Genomic DNA, 18,038 nt, shown 5'->3' with positions numbered 1-18,038 from the left:
GTCACACAACCCGGATAACCTACAAGAACCGAGGAACCTTGACTACTTACTGTGAGGGTTCCTTCTTCTCTGAGGTAAAAAGGGCATCTTAATCTGTGGGTGATTCCTGTTGCCCACAGATTCAAGATGCCCTTCTTACCTCAGAGTAAAAGGCTCCGTTGCATGGTGCCAGCTACTGGGCAAAGCTGTTATGCAGTAGAGAACCTTCAATTTTTGGAGGGGCACCTCATTCCCCCCTGTATTTCCCCTTCCCCATTCTATTTCCTCTTTCACTCCTCCTGGCAACCCCCATATCCCCACCTTTCCCAGTGTCCTTCTCTCCTTTCTTCCCATCAACCAACCTACCTTTTATCGAACCCCCATCTTCAGATATATTTTTTATTTTCATTTATACCTCACCTTCTTAACAACAGGGACCAATGAAGCTTACATCATTCTCCTCTCCTCTAATTTATCCTCACAACAAACCTGTGGAGTTAGTCAGGCTGAGAATGCGTAACTGGCTCAAAGTCACCCAATGAGCTTCCACAGCAGAGCGGTGATTTGAACCTGGGTCTCTCCAATCCTAGTCTGAAACTGTGACCAGTACACCACACTATTGTTAGTGGGATAGGTGCTGTGGAACTGTAGCAAGCAGCCAGGCCTGCGTGAGTCATGCAAGTCAGGCACTAACAAGTCACCTCGTAGTTGCTGCTCAGTCCTCCCTCAAAGGCCAAAGCAGCCCTGGAAAGTTCCCTGTCCTCCTGCCCTTCACTGACAGAGGATTGAAAGCTGGCAATATGTTTGCCTAACCACAGCCACTGAGGACATCAATTTCTTAAAGCTACAGGTGCTGCTTCTATAATTTTGGGGTTTTGAACTCCAAAGGTGGGGTGAAAATCTTGTTAAGAAGAATGTTCTGTTCTACAAGGAGAGTGTGCCATTCACCGACAGCAGGATCCATTCCAGGGCGCACATCTGCAGTTGATAGCACCATGGAGAAGTAGTTCTCAAGTGGCTTCACCCTGTATTGGAAAGGGGTAACCATCGTTGAGGGGCAGCCATGAATTTCCAAAGCAGCCTCCCAGTGAGAGTTCAGTTTCCTCTGGTTTGCTATCTGCTGTCCTTGATAGGAGGAGGAGTTGATGCCAGGCAACCTTGGCAAGTGTGGGGTAAGGACAGAAGGTAAATTTTAAAGAAATAGAGCAGCGTTAAAGAAATAGAGCAGCGTTCAGCAGCATTTTCCACCAAAACCTCTGATTTGAACTGGAAGGTTTTGATTTCCCCAAGAGGCACCAGCTGGAAAGTGAATCTGTTTCTTCATTTGTAGGCATTCCACATAAACAGCTAGTAAGTGAAACATAACTGCAGATTAATTTAGACACATTAAAATATATAACAGAAGGCATAGGGATACCAAACTCCAGGTGGGGCCCAGAGATGTCCCAGAACAATGCATGGTATGCATTGTATGAAGAGAGTGGACAGGGAGTAGCTTTTCTCCCTCTCTCATAATACCAGAACGCAGGGTCATCTGCTGAAGCTGGAGGGTGAGAGATTCAAAACAGATGAAAGGAAGTATTTCTTCACACAAGGCATACCGGTAGTTAAACTGTGGAACTCCCTGCCCCAGGATGTGGTGATGGCTGCCAACTTGGAAGACTTTAAGAGGGGAGTGGACATGTTCATGGAGGAGAGGGCTATCCATGGCTACTAGTCAAAATGAATACTAGTCATGAGACACACCTATTATCAACAAAACAACCAGCAGGATGGTAATTGGTCTGTAAGTTATAATGTAACTATTTTCCTGTAAGTTAGTAAACCAAAGATTCATCTGTCATTCATAGTGGAGTACAAAATCCTTCAATCATACTGTGTTGTTTGTATCAGCATAAGTTTTCTACTGGTTGGCTACAGTAACATACCTATTATCTGCAGTATCAGAGGAGCATGCCTATTATATCAGGTGCTGTGGAGCACAGGCAGGATGCTGCTACAGTCATCATATTTGTGCGCTTCCAAAGGCACCTGGTTGGCAGGGAATGAGGTTTCGTGAGCCACAGCTCACTTCTTCAGAACCTCATTCCCTGCCAGAAATTTTGTTAGACTTTAAGGTGCTACTGGACTCTTGCTCTTTTCTACTGCTGCTGACAGACTGACACCCATCATGATCGATCTATGTCGACCACAGTGTACTTCATGTTTTAGACTGGTGGGTGTCGCCTGGATTTTGTGGAAACATCTCTGTTCTGGGGCACTTGAACCATTCTTGCCTTCCCCAGGCAAAGTGCTTACTTTCTAAAGCATTTGCTTCGTTTATACTTAGGGTTGCCAACTCCGGGTTGGGAAATTGCTGGAGGTTTGGCAGGTAAACCCTGGGGAGGGGAGGGTCTTCACAGAGGTAAAGTGCCATAGACTCCACCCTCCAAAACAGCCATTTTTTTCAGCACAAATGATCTGTGTAGTCTGAAGATAACTCCAAGCCTCACCAGGCGGTGGGCAAACCTATTTATACCCCACCTTTCTCCCCAATGGGGACCCAGAGCAGCTTACATTGTTCTTCTCTCCTCTTCCAATGTGTTTTATTTATTTACTTGTGTTATTTATAGTCCGCCTTTCTCACTGGGGCTCAAGGCAGATAACAGAGTGAGTCAACACAACCAACAAGATGGGACATTTCATAAACAATGAAATAGGATTTGGGTTGCGCAACCAACCAGAAGTCTAAACAACAGAACTGAAGCAAAGCATTAGTGTTAACATGACACATTCAATTATGCAAAAAAAATTTACACAATAGGATCCAACCCACAGTAAACTATACACAGTACCCACTTAACAACCCTGGAAGGTAGGCAGAGACTGTCTACTTCAAGGTGACATAGTAAACTTCACAGCAGAGTGGGAATTCAAACTTGCATCTCCCAGATCCTAGTCTGACACTCTAATCAAAGGGTGTCAAACATAAGGCCCGCGGGCTGGATCCGGCCCCTTGAGAGCTCTTCATATGGCCAATGAGCCAGCCACCCCCTGCCACTCTCAATCTGGGATGGCGAGGCATGGCCCAGCCTGACCAAGTGGCATTTATGTCATATCCGGCCCGCGTAACAATTGTTTGAGACCCCTGCTCTAACCACTCCACCACACTGCTAGCCAGCCATTAGCTTTTTAAGCAATTACATGAGAATTAAACCACACTATAATAGTATCAACTTGTTTTTTCTTGCTTGAGCACCTATTTCAGTTCAGAAAAGACGGGGGAGTTCATTACAAAGGACCAGGACTCCTGGTTATATCAAATCCCCCCTCCTTTCTTTTCTTGAACACAAGGCCAGGCGCCAAGGTCAGGTTCTCGCTAACAGCCTTCTTTGAGCACCTCCTCGAAAAGCCGTTACCCTCGGACCCAGACAAAGACTCCAAGTCACCATTCAAGACACAGCCTTGTACAATTTCCAGGATTTGGCAGTGCTAAAGTATACTTCAGAGGGTGAATGCTGGAGAAGGGCCTTTTGTGCGCTTTGGCTCAGTGTATGAAGCTAGTCTTTGGACAAGGACGTTTATATTTCACGTAATATTTTTAACTACAAGTGGTCAGCTACGTAACTGATCGGGCTGCCCTGCCTTTCCTCTGCCACAGTAACACACACACAGAGAGAGACGGTGAATTGATTTGTACATACAACTACTGACTGTGTTTTCTTCAATTCCTAACTGAGATGTATTAGAATCACCACTTAGGAAGTTTTGATTCAAGATGGCTTAGATTTCCCAGAGTTGTTCCTCCAGTAGAAGGATTTTTGCACATGGAACATAATTGCCTTGCCTCTCCCGCTCCTGTAGCAGCTTGAAATGCCCCCATTTTGTTCGTGGAGGGGACAAGGGGCCCTGGAAACAAGATTCTGGAGGGCATTTCAGGATACTACGGGAAGGGGAGGAGAAGTTGCACTCCACAAACTGAAATCCTTCCAGACGGGGAAAACGTCCGGGGCATCTAAGCCTATGTTTTGAAAACATGAATCCTTTCTTGTTTGAACTTATTTTGCATTGATGCACACCGAGGAAGCTCTGCTCATGAAACCAGTTCTGCTGAAATGGTCAAGATTGCTCTAAAATCACAGGGCATTTATGCTTTGCAATTAGCAGCGCGTTCCAGGCTGAAGTGCCCCACGTATTTTTTTGAGTCCTTCATGCTGAACAGTCATTCAGGAAGTGACTGTGAAGCCGGCGCATACCTGCTTCACATTTCTTAAGAGCCCCTTTAATGTAACCTTTTGTGTTTGCTGCCCCCCCCCCGTGTCGAAGAATCCTCTCAAGGAAGCATGCAAAATCACAGCCGTGAGTTAGCTATGCACACGGCGGTTGCTAACGGCTATGGAAACGAAGGAGCAGATGAGTGGGGGGTGGAATTTCTCCTTTTGCATCGGGACCGTGAATAGGCATTTTAAAGGTCACATTTTTTAAAAAGAGCTTTGAGCAAGCATCAAAATTGACCCCGCATAAATGGCCACAAGCAACTCTGGAAGACAGAACCATCTGTCAGTAGCGAGCTATGGTCTTCAGAGGAGGAGGAGAACGAGAAGAAGAATAGTTTTTTATAAGCTGACTTTCTCTACCTTTAAGGAATCTCAAAGTGGCTTACAATCACCTTCCCTTCCTCTCCCCACAACAGACACCATGTGAGGTAGGTGAGGCTGAGAGAGTTCGGGAAGTACTGTGACTGGCCCAAGGTCACCCAGCAGAAGAGAGACCAGCCCCATGCCTTCTCTGCCATTCATCACCTGCCTTGTGTATAAATTGACTGCAGGTATCTAGTCCTGGCCATTATGCCTTCCACACAGCATTACAGAGAAACAGAGCGCCCAACATGGAGGTAGGTCTTCTAGGTATTCTTATCAGCAGACCTTCCAGAAGCCTCCTGCTAAAACTCTACCACAAACGCAGTGATTTTGGCTGCCCACATCCCTTTTCCTTGGCTGTAGAACTGAACAGCAACTCTTCGAAAAAATAAATGGAAAATTTATGAACCCCGTCCCCCGTGCATTCCAAAAAGCAAATGCTTTCATTTTGACAGACAACAGGATTACATCAGTCGTGTGGGTATTCATATGTTTCTCATGGGAGAGAAAATGGGCACCTGCGGTCTCAGGTTACCCTGGTCCTAACTCTGGTTTAGAGATCCCTAGTATTCAGAAAACCTCTTGAAATTTTGCTTTTGTTAATCAAAAGCCAGCAAACAGAAAACAGAACAACACTTTCCTTGCACACCCGCCCTGACTCACACACCCCGACTTGGCTGGTGTGAACGGATTTACAGACAGCCCTCCTCCTAGGTCATACACTTGTGGACTAAACGTACCAATGATTATGCAAGCCATGTAAAACTGATCCTCCGAGAAGTATGCAGACAGACAGGAAAATGTTACAGGAGGGCGGAACGTAACCCAGCAAGGGGAAAAAAAGAACTAATCTCCATTAAGATGCACAGTTAGATTGAAAGGAAAGGGCAGTCCAAACCAAGCAAAACCCAACTTATATTTATTCTATTTACTTCACTTATACCCCAACATGCTCCCCAGTGGGGACTCAAAGCAACTTACATTGTTTTCCTTCCCTCCATTTTATCCTCCCAACAACCCTGTGAGGTAGGTTAGGCTGACAGAGTATGTGACTGTCCCCAGGTCACTCAGCAAGCTTCCATGGAAGTGTGGGGATTTGAACCTGGGTCTCCCAGATCCCCTTCTGCCCACATGCTGGTTTGCTGATCTAAATTGCTTTTCCATGCTATTTGTTCCATGTTTTTGTGGGGGGGGGGGGCGGCACAGGCCTGATACAGGTGCCTGCATTTCTCTTCTCCCCTCCCTTTCAAAGAGCAAACAGCAGATTTAGATGGGGGGGGGGAAATAGCACAGGGGGAAGATTAAATGCCTTTCCTGCTTCCCTGAACAAATAGAACAGCCCTTGAAACTGCATGTAGCAAAACAAAACAAAACCAGTGGGAAATCATTTACAGGTTTCCCAGCATAAAATTTAGACTGGCCCTGAGTAGGCCTGGGCAAGCTCTTCTCTGTCCACCCAGCCTACCTTGCAGGGTTGTACTGAGGATGAATCGGCATCACCCCATGTACACAGTGCTGTCAGGATAATTTTATTTCAAGCACGCATCTTTGGCACTCACATCAGAAGCTACAATGAACAGGGGCAGGAATTTCCGAACTAGACTGGGCCACTGCTCAGTCTACCACACACGGCTCCCCTTCTGTCAGTGGCCAGCTAGATGCTTGAGGGAAGGTCCAGCCAGATCAGGTGGCAAATATCTAGATCTGATATACCATCTGATAGTAATTTGGGCTGAATCCAAACATCCTTCACTTTCCCCTTTCCACGCCAGTCCTCCATGTTCATATCCCTTGCCATTTCTGAGAGTTCCCTGGGCCTACGGTTGCCAACTTCCAGGTGGCACCTGGAGATCTCCCGCTATTGATCTCCAGATGACCAAGATCACTTCCCCTGGAGAAAACAGCTGTTTTGGAGGGTGGACTCTATGGCATTATACTCTGCTGAGGTCCCTCCACACCCTAAACCCCACCCTCCCCAGGCTCCATGCCTAAAATCTCTGAGTATCTCCCAACCCAGAGCTGGCCACCCTACAAGGCTGGGCCACAAGACCAGGTTTTTACAGGGCTATAGGAAAGGAGAGGAAATGGAGAAGATAGTGTGGTTCTGTGGATCCCACCAAGTATCTCTGGATAATGAGGCTGCATGCCATGACAATCAGGGACCAACAAACCCCTCAACTCTTCCGTTCTTGTAGGTTATCCGGGCTGTGTGACCGTGGTCTTGGTATTTTCTTTCCTGACATTTCGCCAGCAGCTGTGGCAGGCATCTTCAGAGGAGTAACACTGAAGGACAGTGTCTCTCAGTGTCAAAGTGTGTTGGAAGAGTAATATTTATAGTCAGAAGGGGGTTGAGTTTGAGCTGAGTCATTGTCCTGCAAAAGTATCAAAGGTAATGTGCTAATCATTGTCCTGTAAGTATCAAGGTAATGTGCTAATTGGGGTGTGGTATGTTAATGTGGAGCCATTGTATCCTGAAGTGATCTGTTAACTGTTTTTCCCCTGAAAAGAGGAATAATCAAAACATTAATGGACCGTGCAAGATGGATCTGTGAACCACAGTTTCTCAAGGAAGAAATTAATCATCTAAATCACACACTGCTGGCAAATGGCTACTCCAGAAATGAAATCAGAAGAGCCATTAAACCAAACAAAAATAAAAAAAAACTCAGGAAAAACAGTCCCCCATAGGAAAGGTGTTCTTGCCATTTATTAAAAGAGTCACTGATAGGATGGAGAAACTTTTGAAAAAAACATAACCTACAAACAGTGTTTAAACCCACCAAGAAAATACAACAGATGCCGTGATCAGCAAAAGACAAAAGAGACCCCCACCTCTGCAGGAGTATATAGTATACCTTGCAGCTGTGGACAAGTTTACATCGGGACCACACAACGCAGCATACAAACAAGAATAAAAGAACATGAAAGATACTGCAGACTTGGCCAACCTGAGAAATCAGCAGTGGCTGAACATGGACTGACCCAAACAGGACACAGGGTCTTATTCCAAGACACTGAAATACTGGACAATTCTACCAACTATTTTGTCAGATTGCACAGAGAAGCCATTGAAATTCATAAACATCAGAACTCAGTGGTTCCCAAACTTTTCAGGCCACTGCCCCCTTGGTCCCACAAACTCAACCCCAGAGTCCCCTACCCTATCCTATAAAAAGCATTATCCCAAATAGGGGTTTGCATGACTCACTAAAGAAGATAATACAATTTCAAAACAGTAACAATTAATTGCACATCTATTCAAAATCAAATTAAAACTTTTTAGTTGAAATTTATTCAGCAAAACTGATGAACTTGATCCAATGGTACCAGCTTGTCAAAGTCTGGAAAAAAATTCTGATAGTTTCCACCAAATCTGAAAGCCTGGTACTATAGATTGATCTATTGTAAATTAGTGAACAACACAGTTGAAGGGCCCCACCTCTAGGGCCCCTATGCCCCCTTGCCTCTTAGTGCCCCCTTAGGTAATCCCACCGCCCCCCCAGGGGGAGGTACTGCCCACTTTGGGAACCACTGGTGTAACTAAATGCCCCCAAAAGTTATGAAGACAGACGCCCTTTCCTCAACACAAACATTGTTAATACTCCAGAAATGGTGACCCTTACAATCTTAAATTGCAACAGTTTGCTTACAAGCCTCCAGACCAAGTACAGCCAATCCACCTTGAGATTCAGCAAGAAAAGCGGACTACAACTAACCTAAATAATAAAAGTAAATCCTTGCCTTACCCCACTGACGCAGAAATCTGACCTTCCTTTTTTACAGGGACTGAAGAGTCCTCATTTCCTCACAAGAAGCTGCTTTACGCTGAGTCAGACCATTGGTCTTTAGACAGTACTGCCCACTCTGACTGGCAGCCACTCAGGCATAGGTCTTTCACATCACCTGCTGCCTGGTCCTGTTAACTGGAGATGTCGGGGGATTGGACCTGTGACCTTCTACAAGCCAAGCAGATGCCCAGCCACTGAGCCATGGCCGGACCTCCCTTCCTCAGCCTTTTACAGCCCATTCCTGAGGGGAATGGCTGAGCCGGTGGCTGGAGGTGCCACCGCCACACCACCTCCAAAGGAGGATTCAGCCCCCGCCACCACCACCGAAGCCAAAATGCTGCCCTCACCCTCGAGCTCTGTGGAACCACTCCATAGGGTTCAATGGGGATCAGGGGATCAAGGTGAAGGCAAAGGGGGTGTTCCCGGCCCGAAAGAGCTTAGAAGGCCGTCTAAAGGCGGCTCCTCCCCTGAACTGCCCCAGGAATGCCCCCCGGGAAGATGGCGCACAGAGGTTGCCCTCCAGAGGAGGGCAACAAAGATGCTGAGAGGTTTGGAGACCAAGTCCTATGAGGAAAGGATGAAGGAGCTGGGTATGTTTAGCCTGAAGAGGAGAAGACTGAGAGGGGATGTGATAACCATCTTCCGTCTAGACATTAGGAAGAATTTTCTAACAGTTAGAGCAGTTCCTCAGTGGAACAGGCTTCCTCGAGAGGTGGTAAGCGCTCCTTCCCTGGAGGTTTTTAAGCAGAGGCTAGATGACCATCTGTCAGCAATGCTGATTCTATGACGTTAGGCAGAGCATGAGAGGAAGGGCACCTTGGCCATCTTCTGGGCATGGAGCAGGGGTCACTGCAGGTGTGAGGGGGGAGGTAGTTGTGAATTTCCTGCATTGTGCAGGGGGTTGGACAAGATGACCCTGGTGGTCCCTTCCAACTCTATGATTCTAAGTGTGCCACCAGGATGCCGTCGGGAGGCTAAGCCAGCGACCCAGGGCTGTGGTGCCACAGCAGCACATGGAGGGCAGCATAAGAGGCCCAACGCCGGCGTCCGTGCCAGTCTTGCTGGTGCAAGGGTCACAGGTGCTGGCGCAAGGGGTATGGATGCCGGTGCGGGCCCCTGCGTTCCTCCTAAGGATTTTCAGCCCTCAAGGTCAGGAATGGGTGGTTAGTCTCCAGCTTAGCCATTTGGATGGGCCATCTAGCTACCAACCCGTGTTGGAGACGCTGACACAGCCTCCGCTTTGTGCCTCCCCTTCACCAAAGAGAAAAGATCACCGCACAAACACGTGGTTGCAAGCCTAGGCAGTTTCTTTCCAAACGTTCTTGCAAGTAAACACTACAGGGCTCATTGTACGAGCGACGATAAAACACAGCTCATGATAAAAGATGGGGAAATATAACCCTCTGGAACTGTTCAGCAATTTCTTTGATTTATCCATTTGGAGCGTCAGCCCACCCCTCCTCAACGGCTTGGCAGAAACAAGTCAAAACACTTCTAAACAAAATACATCTATAAACAGCACACCCAAACCATGCTTTAAGTGGTTCTTTGGCTTCAGTATACTAAAAGCCATTAGACTTTCCAGCTAGGGTTGCCAGCCTCCGGGTGAGGCCTGGAGTTCTCCTTCTCTCTAGGTTACAGTTCCCCTGGAGAAAATGGCAGCTTCGGAGGGTGGGCTCTATGGCATCGCATGCCTGCTGAGCTCCCTCCCCTCCACAGACTCCACCCACCTTAGGCTCCGCCCCCAGATCTCCAGGAATTTCACAACCCAGAGCTGGCAACCTTATTTCCAACCGAGCATTTCTTCTCTGCAAAATGGAGCCGTGCGCATAACAAGAGATACCACACTGCACTGGGTTTGCTTTGGCTTTCCACTGTCGTTTCTCACACTGCTGAAAAGACAAACAGTTCTTCAACTGGTTTCAAAATGCAAACTTATAAATGGGTCGGCTTGGCTCTTCAGCATTTTACAAAAATGTTGCATAAACCTGAGAGGAAAGTACCAGGGGTCACAGCCAGCCTCGGTTTGGGAGCTGTCAGGGTCAAAGACTAGGAGGAGTTAAACCATGGCTTATTTTCCATTCTGCTCATGTCAAAACTTAGGATATTTCCCTGCCTTCCCCTGATTGAATGGCTTTTGTTTAAGAACTGGAATGAATCGTGAGCATGGATGCCGCAGATTCATTACAATTTGAGATAAACTAGCACAAGCTGGTGACCCCAAATGCTGTTACTTTCCAATATGGTCACCAAAGGCATCGAACAAACTACCATAAAGCATTTTTAATAGCCAGGAGATCATTCTTTCTACTTCAGATGTTACCCAGAAGAGCCCCTCACTGAAGCCGCTGGTGAATTTGGTTGTGGAACTTAACTCAAACGTCCAAAGCAATTCTTGTACGTTTTGATGCATGGCCCGCTTTGCACTCCAAACACCACACTTGTAAGCACAATCTGAATGTTTTCAGGCCAATCCTAAACAGAGTAACACCCTTTGAATTGAATGGGCTTAGAAAAGATATAACTCTGCATTGGATGGCATGGCACTGTTAGCTGATTAATGGGTTAGATGAATAATCAAAAGATAACTTTTACTGATTTAAAGAAAATAAGTCCCTGATTGTTTTTCATCAAGCTTAAATAGAAGGATTTGAAAAACCACATACTGTGATGCCTTCTTAAAACAGCCATTCCCCGATGTCACTGGGTGTTCCTGATTTCTGCTATCAAGTTTGGGCAAATTTGTATGCTGTCTTTTCCAAATACATGTGTAAAAAATGGCCTCCTTTTATTTATTTACTTATTTATTTGTTACTCTTATATCCCACCCTCCCCAGCAAAGCCGGGCTCAGGGCAGCTTACACAGCATTAATTCAATACCAACACATACACTAAAAATACAATAAAATCATGTTAAAAACACTACACATAAAAGCCTGCCCCAAACATAATCAGTAAAACATCCACAAAATGTATAGGATGGCGCGCCCAATTGCATGAAATCCATAGCAGGGCCTGTGAGCAGTCAGATCCCCCCACACAGATTGTAATAAATTCAGATGGAAGTGTGGGAGGAGGAGTAGGGAGGCCAGGACTGATGGGAAACCGTAGCAGGGCTCAACCCCAGGCCTGGTGGAATAGCTCTGTTTTACAGGCCTTGTGGAACTCCTTAATGCCCCACAGGGCCCTGGTCTCATTAGAGAGACTATTCCACCAGATAGGAACCAGGGCAGAAAAAGCCCTGGCTCTGGTCGAGGCCAGCCGGACGCTCTTCTCTGAGGGGCATATCAGGTCCTGTGGACTCAAAGTACCTTGGATCTTCATGCAGTTCATGAGTCAGAGATCTCTGTTATTTTTGGAATAATGTAGAAACTCACAAGAATGCGAAGAGGAAGAAGAGGAAGAGGAAGAAGAAGAGGAAGAGGGCATCTTGGCCATCTTCTGGTCACTGGGGGGGAGGTAGTTGTGAATTTCCTGCATTGTGCAGGGTGTTGGACTAGATGACCCTGGTGGCACCTTCCAACTTTATGATTCTATGAAGATGAAGACAAGGAAGAAGACGAAGAAGAAGTTGGCTTTTATACACCAACTTTCTCTACCACTTAAGGGAGAATCAAACCGGCTTACAATCACCTTCCCCTCCCCACAACAGACACCCTGTGAGGTAGGTGAGGCTGAGAGAGTGCGACTAGCCCAAGGTCACCCAGCTGACTTTATATGGAGGAGTAGGGAAACAAATCCAGTTCACCAGATTAGCCTCCGCCGCTCATGTGGAGGAGCGGGTAAACAAACCCCGTTCTCCAGATCAGAGCTCCAAACCTCCGCTCTTAACCACTACACCACGCTGGCTCTACACATCCACTGCAGAACGCAGAAATGAATTCACATCTTTTCGGCACAACAGAACTCGCCTGTGGGATTCACTGCTACTAGATGCTAGACGGCATAGACTGAAGCCATCAAAAAGCATGTAAAGGCTGGGATGCGATTATAAATCAACTTTCCCGCACGGCCAGCCATCAATTCATAAACCTGATCCAAGCACCCTTAAAACTGCCTCCCTTCATCTCCCCCACCCCCCCAGATAGACTCCAACGGCAGACGAAAGATTAAAAGTATATTAAGGGGGTTACCGCATTATGTATTCCCAGCGATGTATTAAGAGTTTGAAAATGTTATAAAAAATACTGTTCGCACTTTCTGTGTATTCCCACCGATGTATTAAGTGTTTGAAACTGTTACAAAAAATACTGTTCACACTTCGTTTGGCCCCTTTAGCTGTGCAGACGTCTTTCAACCATTTTTTAGCCATGGCATCCAAAACCCCTTTTAAAGTGATGTTTTTTATAAATTTTCAAACTCTTAATACATCGCTGGGAATACATAATGCGGTAACCCCCTAAGTCGCAAGTGTGAATTTGGTCTAGCATGGCTTTTAAAAGGATTAGGTACATCTTTGGAAGACAATGCCATGATAGCTAAGTTGACCCTCCATGTTTAGAGGCAGGATAGCTCTGAGTACCAGATTGTGGGGACAAGCAACAGGTGAGTGCTACCTTCACTATCCTGCAGGAAAGCTTTCTGCCCTTTTTCCTTTTTTAAAGTGTGAAGCAGTAGATGAATAGCCAATTGGCTGTTAAATCTTGGGAAAGGAAACTTAAGAAAGGAATCAACACACATATTGTGTGTGTTTGTGTGTACCGACAAGTCATAGCTGACTTATGGCGACCCCGTAGGGTTTTCAAGGCAAGATACGTTCAGAAGTGGTTTGCCGTTTCCTGCCTCCGTATTGGCTGAGAGAGTTCTGAGAGAACTGTGACTGGCCCAAGGTCACCCAGAAAGCTTCATGTGGAGGAGTGGGGAATCGAACCCGGTTCTCCAGATTAGAGTCTGCCGCTCTTAACCACTATGCCATGCTGGCTCTTATCAACACATATTACCAGGGTGGTTTAACTCCGAGATGCTCAAGAAGAGGGTGCAGATCGCCTTCAAACTAAGTAGGCTGGCATGAGTCGGGTCCTGATGAAGACCCTGAGGCTGCACGCTCTTACAGCAGACACCTGTTCCCATTTGTTGTGTGTAGAGCTGTGTGCGGGGAAGAGCTGTTGCTCAGTGGTAGAGCATCTGCTTGGCACGCAGAAGGTCCCACGTTCAATCCCTGGCATCTCCAGTTAAAGGGTCTAGGCAAGTAGGTGATGTGAAAGACCTCTGCCTGAGACCCTGGAGAGCCGCTGCCAATCTGAGTAGACAATACTGACTTTGATGGACCAAAAGTCTGATTCAGTATTAGGCAGCTCCATGTGTTCATGTGTCTATACATCAGCTGGCCTGACTTTCAAAAGTCCACCATCTTTGCTGTCACTTAAAAAAGTTTCTCAAGGTCTTGGATTTTGCTTAGGTCCCTTTCATAGGGGTTCTTTAACCCACTGTGGCTTTTGAAGGCAAATGGATCGTTTTTAAGGTTTCACACACTTAAACGTTGTTCTCCCTCAGTGAATGAAGCTTGAATCTGGGTTTCCTAAAACCAGTTTTGCTCCAGCCTGTTTTGGTTGCTGCTGCATTATATAAAAAACAATCTGTTTGCCCTCAGAAGTCAAAATGGGTTCACGAGTCCGTATGAAAGGGACCTTAGATAAGAAACTGTTACAGAATTATCTCTAGAAAAAGTACTCTTTATGATTTCATATCATCCCCAAAACAAAAAAACCCCTCAAGGCTAAATCTGATCTCTAGACATGTTACTTGTACGATGCCAATGGGACTTAATTCTAAGTAGGCATGTTTAGGATCTGTCTGCAAGAGCCAGAGCTGCTGAGAGAACAGGGGCGGGGAGGGAGAACTAGGGGGACAAAATTCCAGGATCCCTGGTCATTCCGGGAGCCCACAGAGCGGGCCGAGTTTGGGGAAGGGCTGTGGGCAGAGAAGGTCCCAGGTTCAGTTCCCGGCATCTCCAGTAACAACCAGATAGTAGGTGATGTGGAAGACCTCTACCTGAGACCCCGGAGAGCCGCTGCCAGTTTCAGTAGACAATCCTGACTTTGATGGACCAAAGATCTGATTCAGTATAAGGCAACTTCAAGTTCTGTGCATTGTTTTAATATGATCTGTGGGCTGGGTTGGGTTAGGGGCCCAGAGGGGATTTTTTTCTGAGGGGGCCTGGAAACCTGGAAAAAACATTATTATGGAGAGCAAAGAAATTTCAGTGGGAAACACATCTGCCCCATATCAGTCAATTCCACTCAAGAACAAAAATAGGGGGTATGGTGGATGTCAATAAATGGAAATTATTATCATAAAAAGTTTAAGTACTGAAGTGTAGACAATTAATACAACATTGGATATGCCTCTGTGAACTGAGGCAGATCATGAGAGGGAGGGCAAGAAGGGATGAGCCAGAGCTCGGCTCTGGTGGCCCTTTCATACATGCCCAGATAATGCCGGTCACCATGTTGAGGTCAGGAAGGAATTTATCTCCAAGCCAGAGATCCTGGAGGGTTTTTTGCCTTCCTCTGGGCATAGAGCAGGGGTCACTGGGGGAGTGGGGGGTGGTTGTGAATTTATTATTTATTTATTTAAATTTATAGCCCGCCCTCATTCCCAGCCAGGCCAGGCTCAGGGCGGGTAACAACATAATAAAAATTCTTAAACCACAAAAAAAAATCACAATTTCCTGAATTGTGCAGGGGTTGGACTAGATGATCCTTGAGGTCCCTCCCAGCTCTATGTTTCCTGAATGAAAGCAAAATTGGGGGGGGGGTGGCACTTCAAAAAATAGGTCTCATATAATTGTTACAGATTCATAAAACTAGCAACAACCTGCAAAAAGAGCCACTGAAAAGCCCCTTGATCCCATGCAGATTTCTAGCCCAGAACGGATAGTAAATTTTTATTGTTGTAACCACAATGTCCGAACAACCGCAGAATACATTAGAACAGAAAACGGATTGTCAGAAGGGGGAGGAAGGAAAAGAAGAGAGAAACGGCCTTTTTTTAATTCAAAAGATCACAAGCTATTATTTAAGAGCCAGCCTCTTGGAGAAAATTCTTAAGACGTCCCTGGAGCCCGGAGGAGGAGGAAGCGCTGAGTGGAGTTTAGAAGCAGAGAAGACAACCCAGATTAGCATCTCCCATCGGCCGCCAGACCTGGAAACCGGATTCTGAAGCACTTGTCACTTGTTGCCAATAAGGAGAGCCAATAGGGAGGAGCGCGCAATCTTTGAGCCGCTTGCAAAGGGGGGTTTGGAAACACCCCCACCACCCTCTCCACTGTCCGCGTCGTACAGATCCAGCTGCAAAGGGAGCGTTGGCAGAGATTACTAATCGCAAACGCGAGAAAGCAACGACAACACACACACACCCCACAACACGTTGCAACCGCAGGCCACATGGCCCCAAACTTCAACCTCTAAAACAGCAACCTCCTTCCGGATCTCTGAAAGAGCTTCAGGTTTCCGAACAACAGGCCGTTAGGCACGGGAGGTTTTGCCTCGGACTTGCCGCTCTCTAGATGCACGTCCAAGCCACTTTCAAAACTCTCCGGCGCCTTCACACATGCCGAACAATGCACGTCCAAGCCACTTTCAATGAACCTTGCAGCTGGATTTTACTGTGCCAAGCGGCAAACTCCACTTGCAAACGGTCATTAAAGTGCCCCAAAAGTGGACTGAAAATGCATCAGTCAAAAAGGGCAAGAGTCCAGTAGCACCTTAAAGACTAACAAAAATATTTTCTGGTAGGGTATGAGCTTTCGTGAGCCACAGCTCACGAAAATGCATCGTTCCGTATGTACGAAAGCGCCCTTAAAAAGAAGAATTGTGAGAATTCGGATGGGAAACACGTGCATCTAGAGAGCAGCCTTGGGGTTTCAGCTCTCTTGGATGCACATCCCCCCCCATCCGAGTTCTCAACACTCATAAAGAAGCCCCCCTGCAGAGTTTTGAGAATTCAGATGAGGGGGGCACGACACATGCATCTAGAGAGCGACAAACCCCAGGCAAAACCTCCCATGCACCAATGACAGCGCCATCATGTTGGGGTTATTAATTAATACTGCTACCATTCAGAGGGATAGGATCGCTGGTTATGGCTTATTGAAAGGTAAGATGAGTCCCACACACGCACAAAAGAAGCAAAGACGTTTGTCTTAGTAAAAACAATCTTTACTAACGTGACAAACAAACATGTCTGCAATGGATACTCTGCCTTGGATTTCACACGTTAACAGATCACTTCAGGATACAATGGTTCCATATTAACATACCACACCCTCATTAGCACATTATCTTGATACTTACAGGACAATGATGAGCACGTTACCTTTGATACTTTCTGCAGGACAATGATTCAGCTCAACCCAACCCCTTTCTGACTATATATTACTCTTCCTACACACTTGACACTGAGAGACACTGTCCTTCAGTATCTGAGGAAGTATCTGAAGAAGTGAGCTGTGGCTCACGAAAGCTCATCCCCTACCAGAAAATATTTGTGTTAGTCTTTAAGGTGCTACTGGACTCTTGCCCTTTTTGACTACTGCAAACAGACTAACACGGCTACCCACTGTGAATGTCCTTCCGTGTTACTCCTCTGCAGATGCCGGCCACAGTTGCTGGCGAAACGTCACGAAAGAAAATACCAAGACCCCGGTCACACAGCCCGGATAACCTACAAGAACCAATGAACTCTGCGGCCCATTTGGCTAATTAACACATTCAACATGAACCCGTGACTGTCTGACACGCAACAACGCTCGCCCCTTAATACCCAACACATCCGCTCAACCCACGCCCGGAGGGTTGAGGTGGTGGAGGAGGAGGAGGAGGAGGAGGAGGAGGGGAGAGAGGCACACCCTTGACTTCTCGCCCCAAATGTGCGCGGCGGAAGGCTTTCCGCGCTTGCAATGTATTAAAATGTATTCAATGAATTAAAAATTGAAATGTATTGAATATGTTATGCGAATACCCTTATATATATATTTTTCAATATTATTGTATTTTTTCTTTTTTTTTTCTTTTTGTATTGTAAAATTCAATTAAAAAAATTATATATATATATATATATATATATATATATATATATATATATATATATATATATATATATATATATATATATATATATATATATATATATATATATATATATATATAAAAGGCAGCCCTTTGCCAACCGACTCGGCCCCGACGGCCGCTCACTCGCTCACCCAGCAGCAGCAGGCGGTGGGTCTGCTTGTACTCGCGCTTCTCGGCCCGCAGGCACTTGTCGATGCTCTTGCTCCGCTGCCGGTCGGCTTTCAGCTTGGCGCGCAGCTCGTCCTTGGTGGCCGGGCGCCCCGACGGGTCCCCGACGCCGCCGCCGCGCTCCGGGGCGTCCGCGTCCCCCGGCGCGCGGGGAGGGACGGCCGGGTGGGCTTCCCCCAGCAGCCGGGGCCGGAGGCTGGAACACATCCCCATGGCGGCGGCCGCGCCGGATCCCCACGACCCCCCCCCCCCGGGACGGACACGCGTCGCGCACGCCGGCCAAGAGGGATGGAGGGAGGGTGGCCGGGTCCCCACTTTGAGCAAGGCCCGGGCGAGACTGTGCAGCGGAGGCAGGGGTTTGGGGTGGTCCCCGGCCCAGGGAAGCGGCGGCCCTCCCCGAGGGTGGCTTTTTA

The 18,038-nt window shown here is 46.8% G+C and overlaps 1 protein-coding gene across 1 annotated transcript in view; it reads right to left on the bottom strand.

Moving 5' to 3' along the window:
• The window catches only part of GNAS (GNAS complex locus), a 268,620-nt gene extending 250,782 nt beyond the window's left edge, over nucleotides 1–17,838 (bottom strand). The window contains exon 1 of the mRNA XM_056844516.1: nucleotides 17,589–17,838. Coding sequence (XP_056700494.1) covers nucleotides 17,589–17,838 — 250 coding nt within the window. The remainder of the gene's footprint in view (nucleotides 1–17,588) is intronic.
• Nucleotides 17,839–18,038: the final 200 nt, after the last annotated feature.

This window comes from Euleptes europaea, chromosome 2 (assembly GCF_029931775.1).
Source record: "Euleptes europaea isolate rEulEur1 chromosome 2, rEulEur1.hap1, whole genome shotgun sequence".
In the NCBI taxonomy this organism is placed as follows: Eukaryota; Metazoa; Chordata; class Lepidosauria; order Squamata; family Sphaerodactylidae; genus Euleptes; species Euleptes europaea.
Note: the sequence above shows the minus strand (reverse complement) of the source record. Positions and strands in the feature narration are given on the sequence as shown.